Source organism: Rhipicephalus sanguineus, chromosome 1, assembly GCF_013339695.2.
Source record: "Rhipicephalus sanguineus isolate Rsan-2018 chromosome 1, BIME_Rsan_1.4, whole genome shotgun sequence".
NCBI classification, from domain to species: Eukaryota; Metazoa; Arthropoda; class Arachnida; order Ixodida; family Ixodidae; genus Rhipicephalus; species Rhipicephalus sanguineus.
The window spans coordinates 235,147,565-235,164,724 of NC_051176.1; the positions used below are offsets into that span (position 1 = coordinate 235,147,565).

General features: G+C 46.6%; 1 protein-coding gene across 1 annotated transcript in view; it reads right to left on the reverse strand.

The window, feature by feature from the left end:
- Window positions 1-530: 530 nt before the first annotated feature.
- The window catches only part of LOC119374960 (PH domain leucine-rich repeat-containing protein phosphatase 1), a 54,699-nt gene continuing 38,069 nt past the window's right edge, over window positions 531-17,160 (reverse strand). The window contains exons 6-13 of the mRNA XM_037645159.2: window positions 16,430-16,594; window positions 15,620-15,814; window positions 14,755-14,914; window positions 13,720-13,850; window positions 10,610-10,753; window positions 9,288-9,473; window positions 7,915-8,146; window positions 531-1,519 (exon numbers count right to left, since the gene is read on the reverse strand). Coding sequence (XP_037501087.1) covers window positions 917-1,519; window positions 7,915-8,146; window positions 9,288-9,473; window positions 10,610-10,753; window positions 13,720-13,850; window positions 14,755-14,914; window positions 15,620-15,814; window positions 16,430-16,594 — 1,816 coding nt within the window. The 3' untranslated portion in view covers window positions 531-916. The remainder of the gene's footprint in view (window positions 1,520-7,914; window positions 8,147-9,287; window positions 9,474-10,609; window positions 10,754-13,719; window positions 13,851-14,754; window positions 14,915-15,619; window positions 15,815-16,429; window positions 16,595-17,160) is intronic.

A 17,160-nucleotide genomic window follows, 5' to 3' on the forward strand; every position in this document is an offset into this window, starting at 1 on the left:
ACCCGTTTTTTGTACATGCAATAATAATGAATAAACTAATTGAACTTGAACTTGAACTATAGGCATCGCCAGAGAGGAAGGGGCAGTTCAGTCCTTCCCCCCCCCCTCCCCCCAGTACTTTTACACTTCGCACGTATACAAACACACGCACGTACGCAGTACATAAAAAAGCCCCCCCCCCCCCTTTCCTGATAATAAAATCCTGGCTATACGCCCCTGATGTGGAGCTGAAATGTTAGTACGGAGGCGAAACATTCTCGCGAGCTAATCACGCCAAGACGTCTTCCACGCTCTGCGTTGTGGCGGATCGGGAAATAAAAATAAACGAATTGATAAATGTTTCGCCTTCAACCTTATCAGTTCGCTACTACTGCTGCTACCGCCACCAGCACTAAAAGGCTTATTTGAATTCTAATGATCACGTGATTGGCAGCTAAAAGGGCGGCCCGTGCCTTGCACTTTATCAATTCTTTAGCCGAGCTGTTATTAGATGCTCGACATAAAATAAGTATAAATATATATAGGCTGTATAAATGTACAAAGAAAGCTTTATTTCACTGTTGGAACACTTGTCGGTATGCTGCACAATACAGTTCCGCGACTGGTGCATAGATTCACATTATGGCAGAGCAGGTGCAAGTTACCCCATGCGCGGTTGCTGCCATCGAACACATCATCGCGGACTGCAGTTATATCATTGAAGTCTTTGGAATATCTGTCGTAGCATTGATTTCGCTGCTGCCAGCGTATAGGGGTATTCATATCGACAGTCACCACACACTTCTTTCACTGTCCGATAGCACTAAAGTGTGCAGAAGCTCACTGCGCCCAGTGAGGAAATGCACCGTGGGCTAGACGCATGTGTGTTGTCCGGGGTCTTCTTCCAAGCCGGAGGCGTGTGTGCGCCGAGCTGTTATTAAGCCACACTGGAAGGCAGCGGCTCGCCGGCCTGGCCATAGCAGTAGCGCTTTTTCTTGGAGCCCAGCCTTGCCGTACCGAAGGCGGCCGCAGCGGCACCGTCGGCGACGGTCGCATGCCTAGCTGCCTTGCCTTTGGCCAGTGTCCGGTGCAGCGTTTCGAGCTCTCGGTTGAACAGCATCTTGTGGTTCTGGGCGAGCATGTACTCCCAGGCCTTGTAGGCCTCGGCTTCATCCGCCTGCTCGTCGTCGATGTCGGTTGTGATGCGGAAGTGGACGCTCTTTCCGGGGCCCCCGGCGGCCACTGCCGCCGCCGCCGGCTGCAGGCCGATGGCGATGACGCAGGTGCCGCCGTCGCTAACCAGCGACGCGACAGCTTGGTTGAGCCGTTTGGCGGCAGCCATCGGGTTGGGTGCGTCCAGGGCCTCGGCGAGTGCTGCTTCGGGTTCGAGAGCGTCGCCCAGCGCGGCCGTCGAGAGCACCACGAGTCGGTCGTCCGGGCGCAGCGTCACGTGCCGAATGCTGGGCGACGGCAGCTCGCACGGAGGCGGTCCCCGCGCCGTCGACGGCCACGAAGAGCTGGCGTGCGTCTGGAAGCCCTCCTGCAAGACGTACAAGTAAATGAGCCTATAGGCGCGCGTCAACAACTATCGTTATTGGCAGAGATTTGCAGTTCAACAAGGCCAGCCCGTTCAACTGCCAATTAGTTGCGGAAACCCATCTTCATTCAAGCAGCACAAACGCGCACGCCACGTAAATATCGCGATGACATGCTGACATCTCAGTTATAACCGTTTGAATAGCATGGCTGAGGCAAATGCTGATCGAACCTCACTGTTACACCTTTTGGCAAGTTGTTTTGTGAACAGCGAGGCCTCAGTATTCTATTTTCCAAATGATTGCTTTTTAGTCTCGGTGGCACTGCACTCCTTTTTTTTTTTATTTTCGAGCGCACAATTTTGCTCAAATGTATCCTATACGTACAGGGTGTCTTTTTTTTTTTTAATACAGATTTTTTTATATAACAATGCTATGACAGTCAAGCTCCTGTCGCCTTCGTACACGAAATTACATCGAGGCGGAAATTCTTTGCTGCAGCTAAAGTGACATTGAAGTGACAAAAAATAACAAAAACTCATTAATTAACATTATGGCAGGACAGCGCGAAAAATGGGACAGTGAACACACAGCTAGAGCTTACTGTCCCGTCTGTTGCGCTGTTCTCAATCAACCAATCAGTCAATCATGTTTTTATTTTCGTCCTTCGTTTACACGATAAAACGAAAAAAGGTGGCAAGAGAAAAAGCTGCTTCGGCGCAGCTTGACAGAGCTCCTGCCACCCGTACATAGCCAATATTCAGCAAAATACATAAGCAAAAATTGAATACAGAATAAAGTATTTATCTTCTATTTACACTTCAACGGCCTCACAGAACGTCTGTGTAACAAAATATGAAATAAAGGAATAAATACAAACAATACCAACAGTAAATACGAACAGTGATGAAACTACATCGCGACATGTATTTACTAACTTCTATAAGCTCTAGCACACCATTTTGTCATAATACCATTAGCGATAATCCGACATAGTATAATTGAATGAAGAAAATTTATTTAAGGGGCAGAGTTTTCTTTTTTTTTTTTTAGGCCACGCAGAGATCGAGTATTTCTTGTTTTGTTAGTGTTAATATATCTATGTCTCGTGCACAGTATGCGTATAATGTAAGTGACATTGTGTGTTTAACTCTCTCTGTACCATAATGTGGGCGAGAGAAGGGAATTTCATATGGTGGTTTATACCTAAAGGGATACAACGCGATTGTTTCATTTAAGCTTACTATAGGTCTAAAAACTTGTAAGTTTGCCAAGTTGAGCACTTTTATACATTATTAGTAATTTGTGGGTGTAGATTTTGTCCGATTTGATAATTCTGTACGTACAAAAAAGTGGATCTGTGTGTTCTAAGAACGGGGCGTTTTCAATAGACCTTAGTGCTTTTTTTTCTGCATTAGTGTAAGTTTGTGTAGGTTTGATGTAGTGTGATGTTTCCCCGCACTGACGCGCAGTAGTACAAGTGGGGGTTCAGCAAAGCGTAGCATGAAGTCCGTTTCACATTAGCCGTAAGAATGTGGCGACAACGACTCAGCACACCAGCAGCTTTACTTAATTTAGTCAGTAAATTTTTTTATGTGCTCATTCCAGGACATGTGCTCCGTAAAGCTGACTCCGAGTAATTTTACAGATCTTTCAATGGTGATTTGGTAGGGACCTAGTGTTATGTGCCCAGATGCTATTTATACAGATCCCTGTGGACGAAACAGGACACATTTCGTTTTGGATTCATTTAGGTTCAGCCTATTGTTTTTGCACCAAACGTATAGTTGCTGACAAAACGTCGTAACTTTAGGTATTATTTCGTTCATGTTTATTCCTATAAGGACTGAGCAATCATCTGCATATATGAGGTACTGGCACTGATCATAAATTCGTACGATGTCGTTTATGTAGAAGACGAAAAATATTGGGCCTAATATACTTCCCTGAGGAACTCCGGACTCAATGGGCATCATCCTGGATTTATGTTTGCTTAATTCGACGTATCGTTGGCGGGAGTTTAAATAGCTTTTAATTAGTTGCCATATAATGTTCATGAACCAGCCCACCTAAGAACCCTTGTTCGTTAATTATACTTTTAAATTATGGACTTGAGGCAGGGCTGGGCAAAGATACTTTGAAATTGTATCGCGATACGATACAAGATACTCAGGCAACAAGTATTAGAGATACAGATACAAGATACTGCCGCAATAATTGTATCCGATACGATACTTGGCAATTGTATCTTAAGATACTTCGATACATTCTCTAATTTGTTATTATAGATCCATATAATGTAGCAGCGAACGCCTATGCACGAAAATGTCTTCTTGAAAATTTCCCAACTGTGACCTATTTTGTTTCACTTTAATGAGATGTCTGTTAGTATCTAAAAGATTTGCTTTCTGGCTCAAAGTACATTAGTTTCCTTCCAAAACAACTTATTGCGGTTTGTTTTAGCTTCTTCACAGGACAACTGTTTATACAGTTCGCTGACAGCTGTTCTTGCTTGTCATTTTTGCAATTAATAGGAGTCGCTGCTCAGCTTGGCGACCAGCTAGCGGGTTGCCCTATAATCACAGTAACTTCTATAAGAAGCCTTCGCACCACGGTGCAAATACCGGTGTGGACTTTTACCTTGTCCGTAAAAGACAGTTTGCACAATACCGTATATCCGGACAGGTGTACAGCAGCAACAACGCTGGTAGCGACTTTTTTTTTTTTTTTTGGGGGGGGGGGGGGGAGGGGGACGCATGGTGTATACTAGGGGTTTAAGACCTTTCGCTAGCGGCCCCGCCTGCACACATGGCCATCTTCGTCCCATTTGTTTTTATTTTCTAGATAAGTATGTTCGTGAGCTACACAGACATGACATGTCTCAAGCTTTCCTTTTGTGAGCAACATTGTGGTCACGATGTGCTGAAACATAACCGTGGAACAAAAACTCTATATTTCAGAATCCGCGTCCAGAATTCACTCGTTGTGCACATCGGTATCGATGTTTCTGGAATCCTGACTCCTAATCCCCTTCAGAAATGACCAATATGTGAGACATGGGAAAGGCTTCCTTTCGAATGGCAACGTCATTTTGTGCAAACTCTCTCCCATCATCTTCACTCTCCCGGCGCTTCGAACTAAATTTCGCGACTGTGGCCCGCTGGCTATAAGCTGAGTTTGAGACCCCCGGTGTATACGTAGATGACGTAAAACAGCAATGAATTTTCATATTCTACTTATCTGCTAGCGTACAGGATTCTTTGTTGATATACTCACTAACGTGTAGTCTTTTAGCAATTTTTCTTCAACGAGAAAACATGTGCAACACAGAGACGTCTATAGTAGCACAAAGCGTCGGAGGACACCGCCGTTATTCGCGCTATTGCCGCTTATAGCTCCCATTAGGTGGCGATTAGTAATGCGAAAAATATTTCAGAAGGCCTAAAACAGGAAAACTAATATAAGTAAAATAGAGAGGTGGTTCTGTATCAAAGATTCACATTGAATGAGCACAGAAACACAATACAGACGGCGCCCTTAATAGCTATGAGCATGAAGTATCGTCAACTTACCTATTAAGACAATACAAAATTCAGTGCCTATGGGAAATTGCCTGAAACGGCTCGTTGGGACGCTCATGAGTAGAACGGAGCATTCAGAAAAACAACGTTTCTCGAATCCCCTTGCTAACATCTTTAAGATGGCTCCTAATGATTTCCATTATTATAATGCAAACTCAGTTTCGCTATTTTCCTAAGCGATAAGCGGAATGCTTTGTACTGTAACTCAAGGGACGCCTACATAATTTTATATCTGTTTTCGAAATCGCCTTGGCAACGTCTAAATGGGTAAACAGTAGTATAAATTTAAAGCAGAGATTTTATTTTGGGAATGCGTTACAAAAAACATACTGCAGTGACCGGACCAGAAAAACAGTACAGAGACCTAGCTAATGTATGGGATGCAAAAGGACAGCAAAAAAGCACTTGTGGTAATAATTAAGTTATGATTTCATAAATTCTTTGGATAAATGATGCAGGAAGTGAAAAACACGGTGCGCCAAGATATTTTCTGTTAGGTAAACGCTTGCTCTATTAGATCTACCATCAGTACCAGTGGTGCTATAGTTCTTTGCATATCTTATTTGCATATAAGTTAATTCATTGCATGCAAGTCAAGCTTTACGTCCAGCGATCCTTCAAATCGCTGATATGTAAAATCCACGAGACACAAAGCAACCCCATTCTTGCACGCACCACACTTCGTTACGGAGCAAGACGCAAGAGAATCTTCAATAACGACACTGTAGCAACATCAGAATTTGCGCGATAGACGCTGCACGCAGTGGAGTACGCGGCGCAAGCAGTGGCTAAGAGCAAGTGTCGCGGCACTGGCGCCACTAAAAAGAAAAGAAATCGACAAAACAAAAGGTACGTGGGCTGGGCGTAGATGTCCTCGTGCTTGTCTTCCTAATCTTCTGCCCTCACTGGAGGACTCTGGCGGAAAAATAATATTGCGTCACAGCCCTTATACTTGTTCAGATGGCTTAGTGGCACCAGTACCAGCTTGAGGAGTGAAGCTTGGCCAGTGATTATTGTTTCGCACGGTTGTGTTGCGATAGAAGTATCTTGTATCTTCAGATACCCGATACATTATCGAATGTATCGGAAATACAGATACAGATACTCAACTTTCGAGACGTATCGCGATACAGATACAAGATACCCATAGAGTATCTAAGATAGTATCTAAGATACATGTATCTTCGATACTGCCCAGCACTGACTTGAGGGCAGTTGTTTATATATGAAAGTTGTATGTCACAATTTATAGCATACCCATTTTTAGAAATCACAAAATTTTGACGTAATTTGAGATATTCATAATGGAATCTTAATGGCGATATCGAAGCCGGGCGCGCAGGAAACGCGGTCGTTCTCTTACGTCCGACCGGAAATACCTGAGACGGGGAAGTGACGAAACTTGAACCGGCAATAATGGCGACAAGTTGCAACAAATGATTGAAGACAGTAGCGTAGCCAGAAATTTTTTTCGGGAGGGAGGGGGTGAACCCCCCCTCCCTTCCTGGCTACCCCAGTGATTGAGGACCTCAACTGAGAAAGCGTTGAAGTAGGGTTGAATATAAATGTGCAAATGACATAGATAACGCTCGATAATCTGACGAGGGAAATAAGGGTTCGCGATTGGAAATTAACGAGACCTTGGTAAAATTTTAACACTTCAGCCTGTTCATGGTAAGGAAATTAATCGAATAAAAATACTCTGGAGCGCAGGCATTCCCATATCACAACCGGCAATATACCGCCGTCGCTAAAGCGCGTGCATTCTGCCTGTACTAATACATCGAGCACAAACTTGGAGGCTAACAAAACAAATCTTCCTGAAGATAAAAACTACGCAGCGTGCCATGGAACGGAAAATGATTGGCTCGAAATTAGAGGTCAGAAGACAGCAGAGTGGATCAGAGAGCCAACAAGGGTAGCCGATGTTCTAGTTGGCATGACGAAAAAACAAAAATAATAATTTGGGCGCATTTCGTGCCGCATTTCCTGGCTGTTGCAGAAACCCATGGCTCGTTGTGCTCACACAGATGAAAATACTTCCGTCAGGTTTGCCGACACCGAAGCCCCTTTTCATTGCTATATACTTATTGTATTTGTGTAAACAGTATAGAGCACTGTAACTAATCAGTCTAGAGAGCGGGAAAGTGTGTACAAGTTTTCAAAAACGTATGCAGCTCTTACATTTTCAAGGGCTTATTTAGGGCCGACGCATTGTCCAACTTATGAATTCAGGAAGCATTAAAGTCAGTCGGAGCATGATCGAGGCATGATAGATGCCTCGAGCCAGACCAGCGTGCCTCAAGCGTCCGCCGCGGTGGTATAGCGGTTACGGTGCTCGGCTGCTGACCCGAAGGTCGCGGGTTCGATCCCGGCCGCGGCGGTCGCATTTCTATGGAGGCGAAATGGTAGAGGCCCGTGTACTTAGATTTAGGTGCACGTTAAAGAACACCAGATGGTCGAAATTTCCGTAGCCCTCCACTACGGCGTCTCTCATAATTATATCGTGGTTTTGGGACGTAAAACCCCAGATATTATTATTAGCGTGCCTCAAGTGTACTTGCCGACCCACCACGGTGGTCTAGTGGTTGTGGTGCTCGACTGCTGACCCGAAGATCGCGGGATCGAATTCCGGCCGCGGCGGCCGCATTTTCGATGGAGGCGGAAATGCTAGAGGCCCGTGAACTGAGATTTAGGTGTACGTTTTGAACCCCAGGTGGTCAAAATTTCCGGAGCCCTCCACTACGGCGTCCGTCATAATCATATCGTGGTTTTGGTATGTTAAACACCAACAATTATTATTATTCAAGTGTACTTGCCTGAACTGCCGCATCCCAGTCGTCGGCGACGCAACGTGTGCTTTGGCCGCTCTCCTCAAAGAGTATGGTTGCCTGCTTGTCGGCGTGGGCTAGCAGGCACGTGGCCCCACCACACTGCGCGACCGTCATCAGGTACGCCGCCCCGTCGGTATCGTCCGCGCTCACGTCAGCCGGGGCGAGGTGGCAGAGCAGGATGTTCAGCTGGTGGCAGCACGCCTTGCTGCCCAGGGCCCTGAGGAAAATGTACGCAGGGTTTTTCTAGCTAAATCTTGACCCTCCTGTTGCCAGGATTTGTAACAACTTGATGATCGCTAGTTGATAAGGGCACGGAGGAACGAATATGACAGGAAAACCGCTGTCACAAACACGGGAATTCGCCGCACGGGGAGTAGAGCCCCCCCCCCCCCCCCCCAAATAATTAAGGCGGGGCGGGGCGGGGTGCAAAGTCTGCCCAATACTTTTGCTCAGTCGGACCTGTCCCATCATTGTTCAAGGAGCGAGGTGATGGTGACGCAGGTTTTTCACGATAATGGCGGCCGCAACCCCCGATGTTGAATTCCATGAACTGTTTACTTCTCATATTTACTCCCGAGGAAACAAAGACAGGCCATTGTTAGAAGCACGTCACCGCTTCGTTTTCATTTCTTCATCCATTGTGAAGCATATGCTTGGCATGTTGTCTTTCGGACGCGACCAACAAGGGGGCGCTGCGATGAAACTTTGCCCCCCCCCCCCTCCTAATGGGGAACCCTGCGCATGCCTATTCTTAAGGGTGTTGCCTCAGGCACGTGGAGCGGCAAGTATATAATGACAAAATATTTACAGTCCCAGAAGATGCCTTGTAAACTGGTTTTACGGTGGCAGCTGTTGTGGTGGAACTGGTACGGTGTGCTCCCGTCCGGATCACTCTGGCTCCATGTGAGCAATTCGGAGTGACTCATGGAGGTCGCGTAATCTTTTTTTGTAGGCTTCAGTTATATTTTCAGAAACGTCAACATTATGTGAAGATTGCACTTGAAAGTTCTTGTGGACGTATAGTGGCTGGCCCTCACTTGCAGGGTTTCACATTTTGGAGTTTTGGAGTCAAACAATAATCATTTCTATCTTTAAGCTTCCACGCCTGCGGTACTTTCAGGCCACGAAAGGCATGAGCGCTATCAGCGTGAAATAGCAACCTCCACAGGAAGTCGGAGAGTGCAGAACATTAAAAAAAGAAAAAGGAATTTTCGACCAAGACAGATGATGGCGCACATAAACACGCTCCAATGAGTTTAAAGTTTTTTTAGCCGTGAGGCCGTAATGTGAAATGGCTGAACTGTCCAAGGTCAATTAGTATGGCTGACACGCGATCCTCCGAAGGCGGAGAAGGCTACCTGTAGGTGGAAAGTATGATGCTCTGTAGGAAGACTGCCGAGGATTCGGCTGAGCGTCGCTCCTGCCGTACGAGCTGTGCGACAGCCGCCTTTGCGGTGGAAAGCAGCTGCCGCTGTGGGCTCTCCAAGATGGCCGCCAGCACCTCGGTGTGGCCGCTCGGCTGCGTGCACTGGTTGATGTACAACCTGCGAAGGGCACCACACGGTGTAAACAGATAGCACACGTAGCTAACGCGTGCCAGTGTGTTAGGGTATTCTATCTGTAGTTTAGGATCAGATCAATCTACGAAATATTCGTGCGGACCGTCGTGTTGTATATAAGTACGACATCAAGTAATGCCTAATTATAGCCCAATGAAAACAGCTGCGAATGTTTTTTACACACGTAAATCCGCATTTATCTGCGAGCCTGGAGTGTCAGGTATAACCTAGAGAGCGTTCACAATGTACAGAATAATACACTGCTCAGAATAATACAGTGCTCAGAATGTACAGTGCTCAGAATAATAAAAATGATGCTTACTATGTTACGGGAGACTGGGATACGTATCCGCAGATAGATACTTCTCCCGAGATGTAACGGCAGAATGATGGAATTAAACTCGCATCCATCTGGAAAATGGCGCCTTTTCGGACGTATGTCATGCTTTTTGTGGCATTGCGCTCTGTGCTGAAGCTTTCTAGCAGTTTTTCAATTAAAATCTTATAAAACACGAGCTTCACCAGTTCCATACGATATCGCCGCATCTCATTCCTGTAAAATCACTATCGACCGCCATGAATCTTTTTATCGCTTTGCAATCATACTGTCCGCAAGCTTGGCTGTCTGAGGCTCTGTTTGAGATGACTGTGGATGTGTGTGTTGCACCATCCGCTTCGCCGTATTGTCATCAATGTCATCAGTGCAGCGAGTCATTTTCGAATTTTTGTTTAAACCTTCCTCAACACTGTCTGCGCTCTTCAACTTGGCCTCCGATGGAGGCGAAAATGTTTGAGGCGTGTGTGCTTAGATTTAGGTGCACGTTAAAGAACCCCAGGTGGTCAAAATTTCCGGAGCCCTCCACTACGGCGTCCCTCATAATCATATCGTGGTTCTGGGACGTTAAACCCCAGATATTATTATTATCAACTTCACCTCGACAGCAAGCATGCTCATAGTATTAAAGAAAAGGGCATTCACCGTGTGCGTAAGAGCATTGAACATTGCGACGCTTCGTTTAGTTCCATGATATACAATTTGTGGCGTTCATCCGCAAGAGGAACTAGCAATGTCCTCGCTGTCGGAGGTAATTTCGTTCGCATTTATCGTCGTGCGGACTTACCTGGCTGGCCCTTTGAGACTTTCCGAAAAGCCGGTAGTCCAGAAGGGGCTTTCAAGGCAGCTTTGAGCGGGGCCGTTGGACTTGAAGGGTGGCGCCAAGCGACCAGAGAACTTCGTGTCTACAACGGACACATTTCTTCTGGAACTGGACGTAAGATCGATGTCACAGGCGACGTATGTATAGGATAAACACTTATGTCTCTCTATCAGTATGAAAACACAAAAGGCGTGATGATGATACTTCACAGGGGAAAGGCGAACGGACCTTCTGCAGCAAGCCGCAATGAATAGGCCTAAAATGCTGATTCGAAGATAAAGAAAGATAAGGGATAGTCTTTCTTCAATGACTTGCACTTGTATTTGTCCTTATTTAACGACGAACACCTCTAGGAAGTGCCGTCTCTTCTTTCTCGTTATGCTGAGAGCGTGGGAACAAAAACACGAAACATCAGGAAGGCCGAAACGCATTACAGTTGTCTCGAGATGTCGGTCATAACAGCCGCACACAACTGGCCCTCGTCGAGGTTGGTGTGCTCGCCTCTCGCCGGATAATACGAGCGTGACATCGCGTTTCCGGGTTTCTTTTTCCCCATCCTCGAGCGAAAGTGCCACTCTGCGAGGAAAATTCGCACAGCACACAAACGCGCGATTACGACGCGTCGTGGTCGTTAAGGCTGGAAGAAAAAAGAAATACCGTACCTCCGGGCCGCCTGGAACCGGGAGGGAAACGTGCTTTGGTCGTCCTCAATCAACTCTGGCACGGCTCTCGCATCGCCGCCGCCGCCGCCGCCAGCCGGCACTTGGTACTTCCGCGCTAGTGACGGGCAACGGCGTGTGTCCGAACGGAATCGCGACCGGCTATAACAGGCAACGGCACGGCGTGTGCATTACGCCAAGTCATTCGCCAAATCACTTGCGCGCTCGTAAAACTGTGCGGAGGTAGGATGCATATACGATTCTTGTTTACTTTGTATGTGAAGTCTTCTGGTGGTACAGTCGTCGTGATAGATTACCTGGCAGGGCACTGGCTGACTATTAGACGTAACTGCATAACTGCGCGTATAATAGCGTCAACTGGAGTGACGCATATGGCGTTGACGGTGCTAGTATCTGTTCCCGGATTTGCGCACGACCCGCCCACTCTTTCTCCCTATTTGCGCGCGTGTGTGTGTGTGTGTTGTGACAGGGAAAAATTGTCATCCACCCGTTTGTAACAGGAAATCCGTACGGATTTCATTGTAGCTGCATGTTTTTTCGCGTCCGAAGCCGCATAGCACATGACGTGCGCTTTTGAAAGGGTCACATAAGGACGCCGTAATTAATTATTTGTGGCGATCTCGAGAAATTGGGGCTTCGTATTGTAATTATGTATGCAGTCGGCCGCCACCGTAAGATCGTTACAAAAATTTTTCGTGTCAGCTGTGGGAGTCCTCGATGAACTAGAAGAATCCTTGCTTGGAGAGGGTGAAGGGACATCTCTCGTTATATCACTGCTGAGGATGCTCCGTAAAATAACATAATCACTCCGTTTATGTTCATCTAACTGCAAGATCACGTGACATTCTAACGTTCGAGCAATGCGCTGACAAAGTATGCGTCAGGTTCACCGGTGGTCTGTCTTCTTCACCTTATAAACGGGGCATGTACAGTACTCACGGATTCAAACGCTACATCAAAATTCTTAGTATCGCGACTGGTATATGCGCAATTGCTCGAGATAACCACGCCACGTCGCGACGAATCAGGTCTCTAAAGATAATGTTGGCTCTGATCTTCGCGTTCGAGTCGAAATTACGCCGATGTGACCCGAACTGAAGACGGTCATGACCAGGATTTGGGGACATGTGCACGTAGCGCCATCACTGGTCGATGACAGCGGTGGCCTGCCGTAACTGAATGGGCAATAGGCGAAAAAAAAAAATCATATCTCACGAAAGAAGCTAGTTATCAAAAACGACTCTCGGTTCTATACAGCAGAGACCTTTTTGAATATTCGGGTAAAATTACAGTATCGCACTACAAACCACGTGGCTTCCCAGAGTGTTTAATATTTAACAATGGGGCCCCATGTGTTTCTAATGGGCGGTGCTCAATTGTCTTGGGAAGCCACATGCTTTGTAGTGCGATAAAGCAATTTTTCCAAAATGTTCCAGAAGGTCTCTGCTGTATAGAACCCGGAGTCGTTTTTGATAACTAGCGTTTTTCAAGAGATATGATTTTTTTCGCCTATTTCTCATTGAGTTATGGCAGGACGCCGTTGCTGCCGCCGAGAGATGGCGTTGCGTAGAGATGTCCATGGAACATGTACTGATTGAATGTGGCGATATTCACCCAGGTATACTTGTGGGCACGAGTCTACAGGAAGCCTCGGGTTTTAGGGACAACAATGGAAAGCTGAACACGTCCGCGATAGAAATAAGTAAGAGACGGTTAGAGTATTGGTGGCAGAAAAGTAGAGATAAAGTACAAAAATAAATAATGGGGAAAAAAATAAGGTTATTCTGCCAGAGAGATAGACCGTGAATTTATATTTTTTTTTGGTATAATAACATGGATTTAATCAATGTAGGTAAGGTATTAGGCCAGCATGAAACAAGGAAGTTTTTTTCCTTTTTTCTTCGAGCATGGTGGCAGACATGTCACCGCCCCGTTATAAAGGGGACGCTCATAGCATCCATCCATCCATCCAAATCCTGGGAATGGGAAACGAAAGTACTCGCAAAGTGATTATTAAGTAAGTGCCGTTCTGAACTGGACACATCGCCACGATGATCCTTTCGTTATCTCGTTGACCGCTATGTTGATTGGCGATGCCCGTACTCCGGGCGTTAATGAAACTCTATTATGCGAGACCAGTTTCCTGAATACGGGCCCAGTTCACTGTATACCTTGTATGCAGATAGTTTGTGCGTGGATAAAGATCGTACACAACTCGCTGTAATCGACGAGCAAATCGCACGACGATATCGTAATTTCAAAACTCGCGTATACACAAGCCACGGCCGCTCGATGAAAAACACACATCGAGCGGCCGCGCACAAGCAAAGTGCGAGTCAGCGATTCGTCAAAGTATTCGTACAGCTCGAGCATGCCTGCGTGTGGCAGACTTACCAGAGTACGTGGAATTCCTGTGTGTCGACGAACAGCGCTTGGTTGCAGGAAATGTCCAGCTGTTGAAGACTCGGGGACACCAGTGACGAAAGGGTCACCTTGCTCAGCAAGTTGCACGACACGTCAAGCACCTGCAAGGCCACGTTGTTCATCGAGAGGAGGGAGGAACTCGGCATTATTGTCAACACAATGACGTTGGTGCTTTAAGAAAAATATAAAGGAAATATTCGCAAAGCATTTAGTTCGCTCTCTGTCACACATGGATCAGCCGCCTTTAGTAACAATGGCCCTAGAATCAAGACCCGTTCTTATAATTAAACAATGGAGCTATAGCGTAAACGGCTTTAGCGTGAAAATGTTTCTGTGAATACAAACCTTAAATCCGTGCCCACAAAAATGTTCCTATGCTGGAATTGTTTGCGAGAGTAGGTTAGAGTTATATAAGGTCGAACATGATATCTATAAGGCGGCCGGCCAGTTGCAAACAGCTTAAATCATCGTTGTGCAGCGCATGGCCGTTCTTCGCTTCATTCGCGCCGGTGCGGAGCTTCTCGCAACTACCCTCTTACCTCAAATTCATTAAAAGTGAATACAAACAAACAAACAAACAAACAAACAAATAAATAAATAGCACGCATGCGAACGGTAGATATCTTCACAAAATGCATGGAAATTATATAATGATGTTTTATCTGCTCGTACCATAGAACATGATACTTAACGAACACTTATGCGCATGGTTGTATGCAGCTGCGCATAACGCAAGGCCGACTCAATTTTAGCGATTATTTTCGCAACGATCCCATTCCATCCTTACATACAAACTTACAGACTGTGGCACTTCGTTTCTGGCGCTGTACCACAGAAAGTGCGGCGCCGCGATGGCGGGCTGACCAGTCGCGAAATTCAGAGGGAAGGGAGCTAGAATAGAACCATTACATTACTCCGGACAAATTCAGCGAATATCCGCGATACATGCACTGTGGTGTTATCGGCAGTCGTGAAGGACCTGAAAGGCGGGCATTATGGACTCACCTTGAGGGAACGGCTGTGCTCGAAATTTGGCAATGTGTCGAGTCGGTTGCAGTTGAGAAGCAGGGCCTCGAGTCCGGGCAGAGAAGCCAGCGAGTCTGGAAGCCGCTGCAGCGCGTTGCCCGTCAATACCAGGTCACGCAGGCTGTCCAGCTCGGATATCCTGCGGGATGCCTTCATTAACGAACGCTTGCTACTCAAAAGAGAAAATGACACCAGCCGCCTACAGATGTTCACACGCCTGTACCGAGAGCTCAAGGAATGCGTTGCAGAGCAAGAGAAAAAGCAGTATACAACAAAAGCTGCGAGGTTCAAGGTGTATTGCACACGCGCGTTAAGAGTCATGTGACTATCGTGCCCGTCTGGCTGGGCCGCTGCTCTTGAGCATTTCCTCTCAAACGGCCGCAGCAATGCAATGTGTTCACTTATTTGCTTTAACACGCATCGTTCAACTGCTCTAGGCAAAAACGTCGACGTTTGTGCGCATAACAGTGCGCAAACGTGTCTCGAACCTCCCTTGATCCGCGCATGTTAAACGCCATGGCAACTGTACCGCTACACATATCCCGTAATAGCGGTGGTCATTAGCGTCCTCTCTCCCTTTCGTGTATCTTTGTTATCGCGTCTAGCTTCCTTCACTTATTCCGAGTTGCTCTAATTCCATTCATTCCATTCACAATTCCACATAGCACTTTGTCTCTTGCATATACTTAATCTGTAACTTCTGCAAATACGCTTTAGAAGGGTACGGACTCCGTGTATCTAGCTTTTATCTCGCATGAAAGAACGAGCTGAATGAGGTTGCACGCCTCGGGACACGCACATGACCTGTGTAGACATGACCTGTGTAGCTCTTCGTTGGCCGTACCTGCCAGGAACGGTGTGGAGCTGGTTGTACGCCAGCTGAAGTACCTTGAGGCCGGGGCATGCCAAGACCAGAGGCCAGACCTGCTCGTCCGTAAGGCCCGTCCGTGTGAGAAGAAGCCAACGCAGCGGGAAGCTCGTCTGGTCGGGCCGCGCCAGCGACGACAGCTTGTTGTACGACGCGTTCAGCCACTGGAGCCTGCGCATATATTGAGATCGTTAGAGAACGTCCTTGAGGGGAGCTTCGCTTAAGTCATGCGCACTGCGTATGCTTACACGGGGTGACAGGGCCATATACTCCAGCCACGCTGGTGGGTGTATTCATTCCACTCTTAAAAACGACCTTGGGCGTAGTTCATTATGCACGCGTCGGCTTTAGATTATCTTCATCGAGTTTTCATACTTATAATGACAACCAACAGACCTCGCGCTTTTGTCTTCAGCCAGCGAAAACAACTGTAGCTTCAGTCTAGATCTCTAACGGATATCCTTATTGATATAATAAATGGAGTTGTATAATACAGGCATTTTTTTTTCTAGACTGCATACAGAGTTCTTATAAAATCATATGAACGTTGCGAGTGTTGCACTTTTGCACGAGTCCTGTGTAAAGTAGACGTATTTTTCTTATAACGCGAGTATGGACTGGTTTAAGAAATTATTTTTTTTTTAACAGTCCTGGGGCATTGCCAAGTTTTGAGGCTATGGCGTTTTGACGTAGCCTCATCACTTTTTAAAGACAGTCGCACCTAACTTGACTTACGCGTTATCTTCAGGTTTTAACGCTTAATATTGACCTGTATAACGCACATACCTGTATGCATGGCGGAGAAGGTTTGGCGGCAAGGCAGTGAGGCAGTTGTGCTGTAGGTCGAGATGGCGGATGTGACACTGCGCTGTGATGCTTTCAGGGAAGCTGGCGATGCTGTTGTGATTGAGTCGCACTGTGTCCAGCTGAGACAGTGTCGGGCTGAACAGGCTGGAAGCGGCACAAGGTGTTTAGTCAGCTAACAGGGGTGATAATTCACGAAGCAGGGCAAATACGAGAGTATACAATTTGTAAGTACGGGCGCCGCCAAATTGGCGATGTGGCGCATGCATATTAGTGAGGTGGCCAGTCTTCGAGGAATAGCAGTCTTTGTATGCGATTGTAAGGCTTCGCGAATTCAGCCACATATAGAATACTACGGCTCACGACCGGTTCCATGAAGCGGTTATAGCACCGAATTTTTCTTTTTTTTTTTTTTGAGTTCAGGCCTTGATTCGTTTCTTGTCAAGTTAGATTCGCACGACGGGCCGAATTCTTGGTTTAGGCGACTCACGAGCGTGGCACGGCTCAGTGCCGCTGAATGACGGTGCACCTTGCAGCCCATCAACGTCACGCTCGTTCACCGTCTTACGTTCGCTGTGTTACTCAGCTGAATCAAGCTTTACATAAAGCGAGAGTGCAATACCGAATCACTCACTCAAAGACATGACGTACTGCGTTTTGCCTGGTGCGCTTGTGCGATTTTTTACATGAGTTCGGCGCTTTCGGAGCTTCCT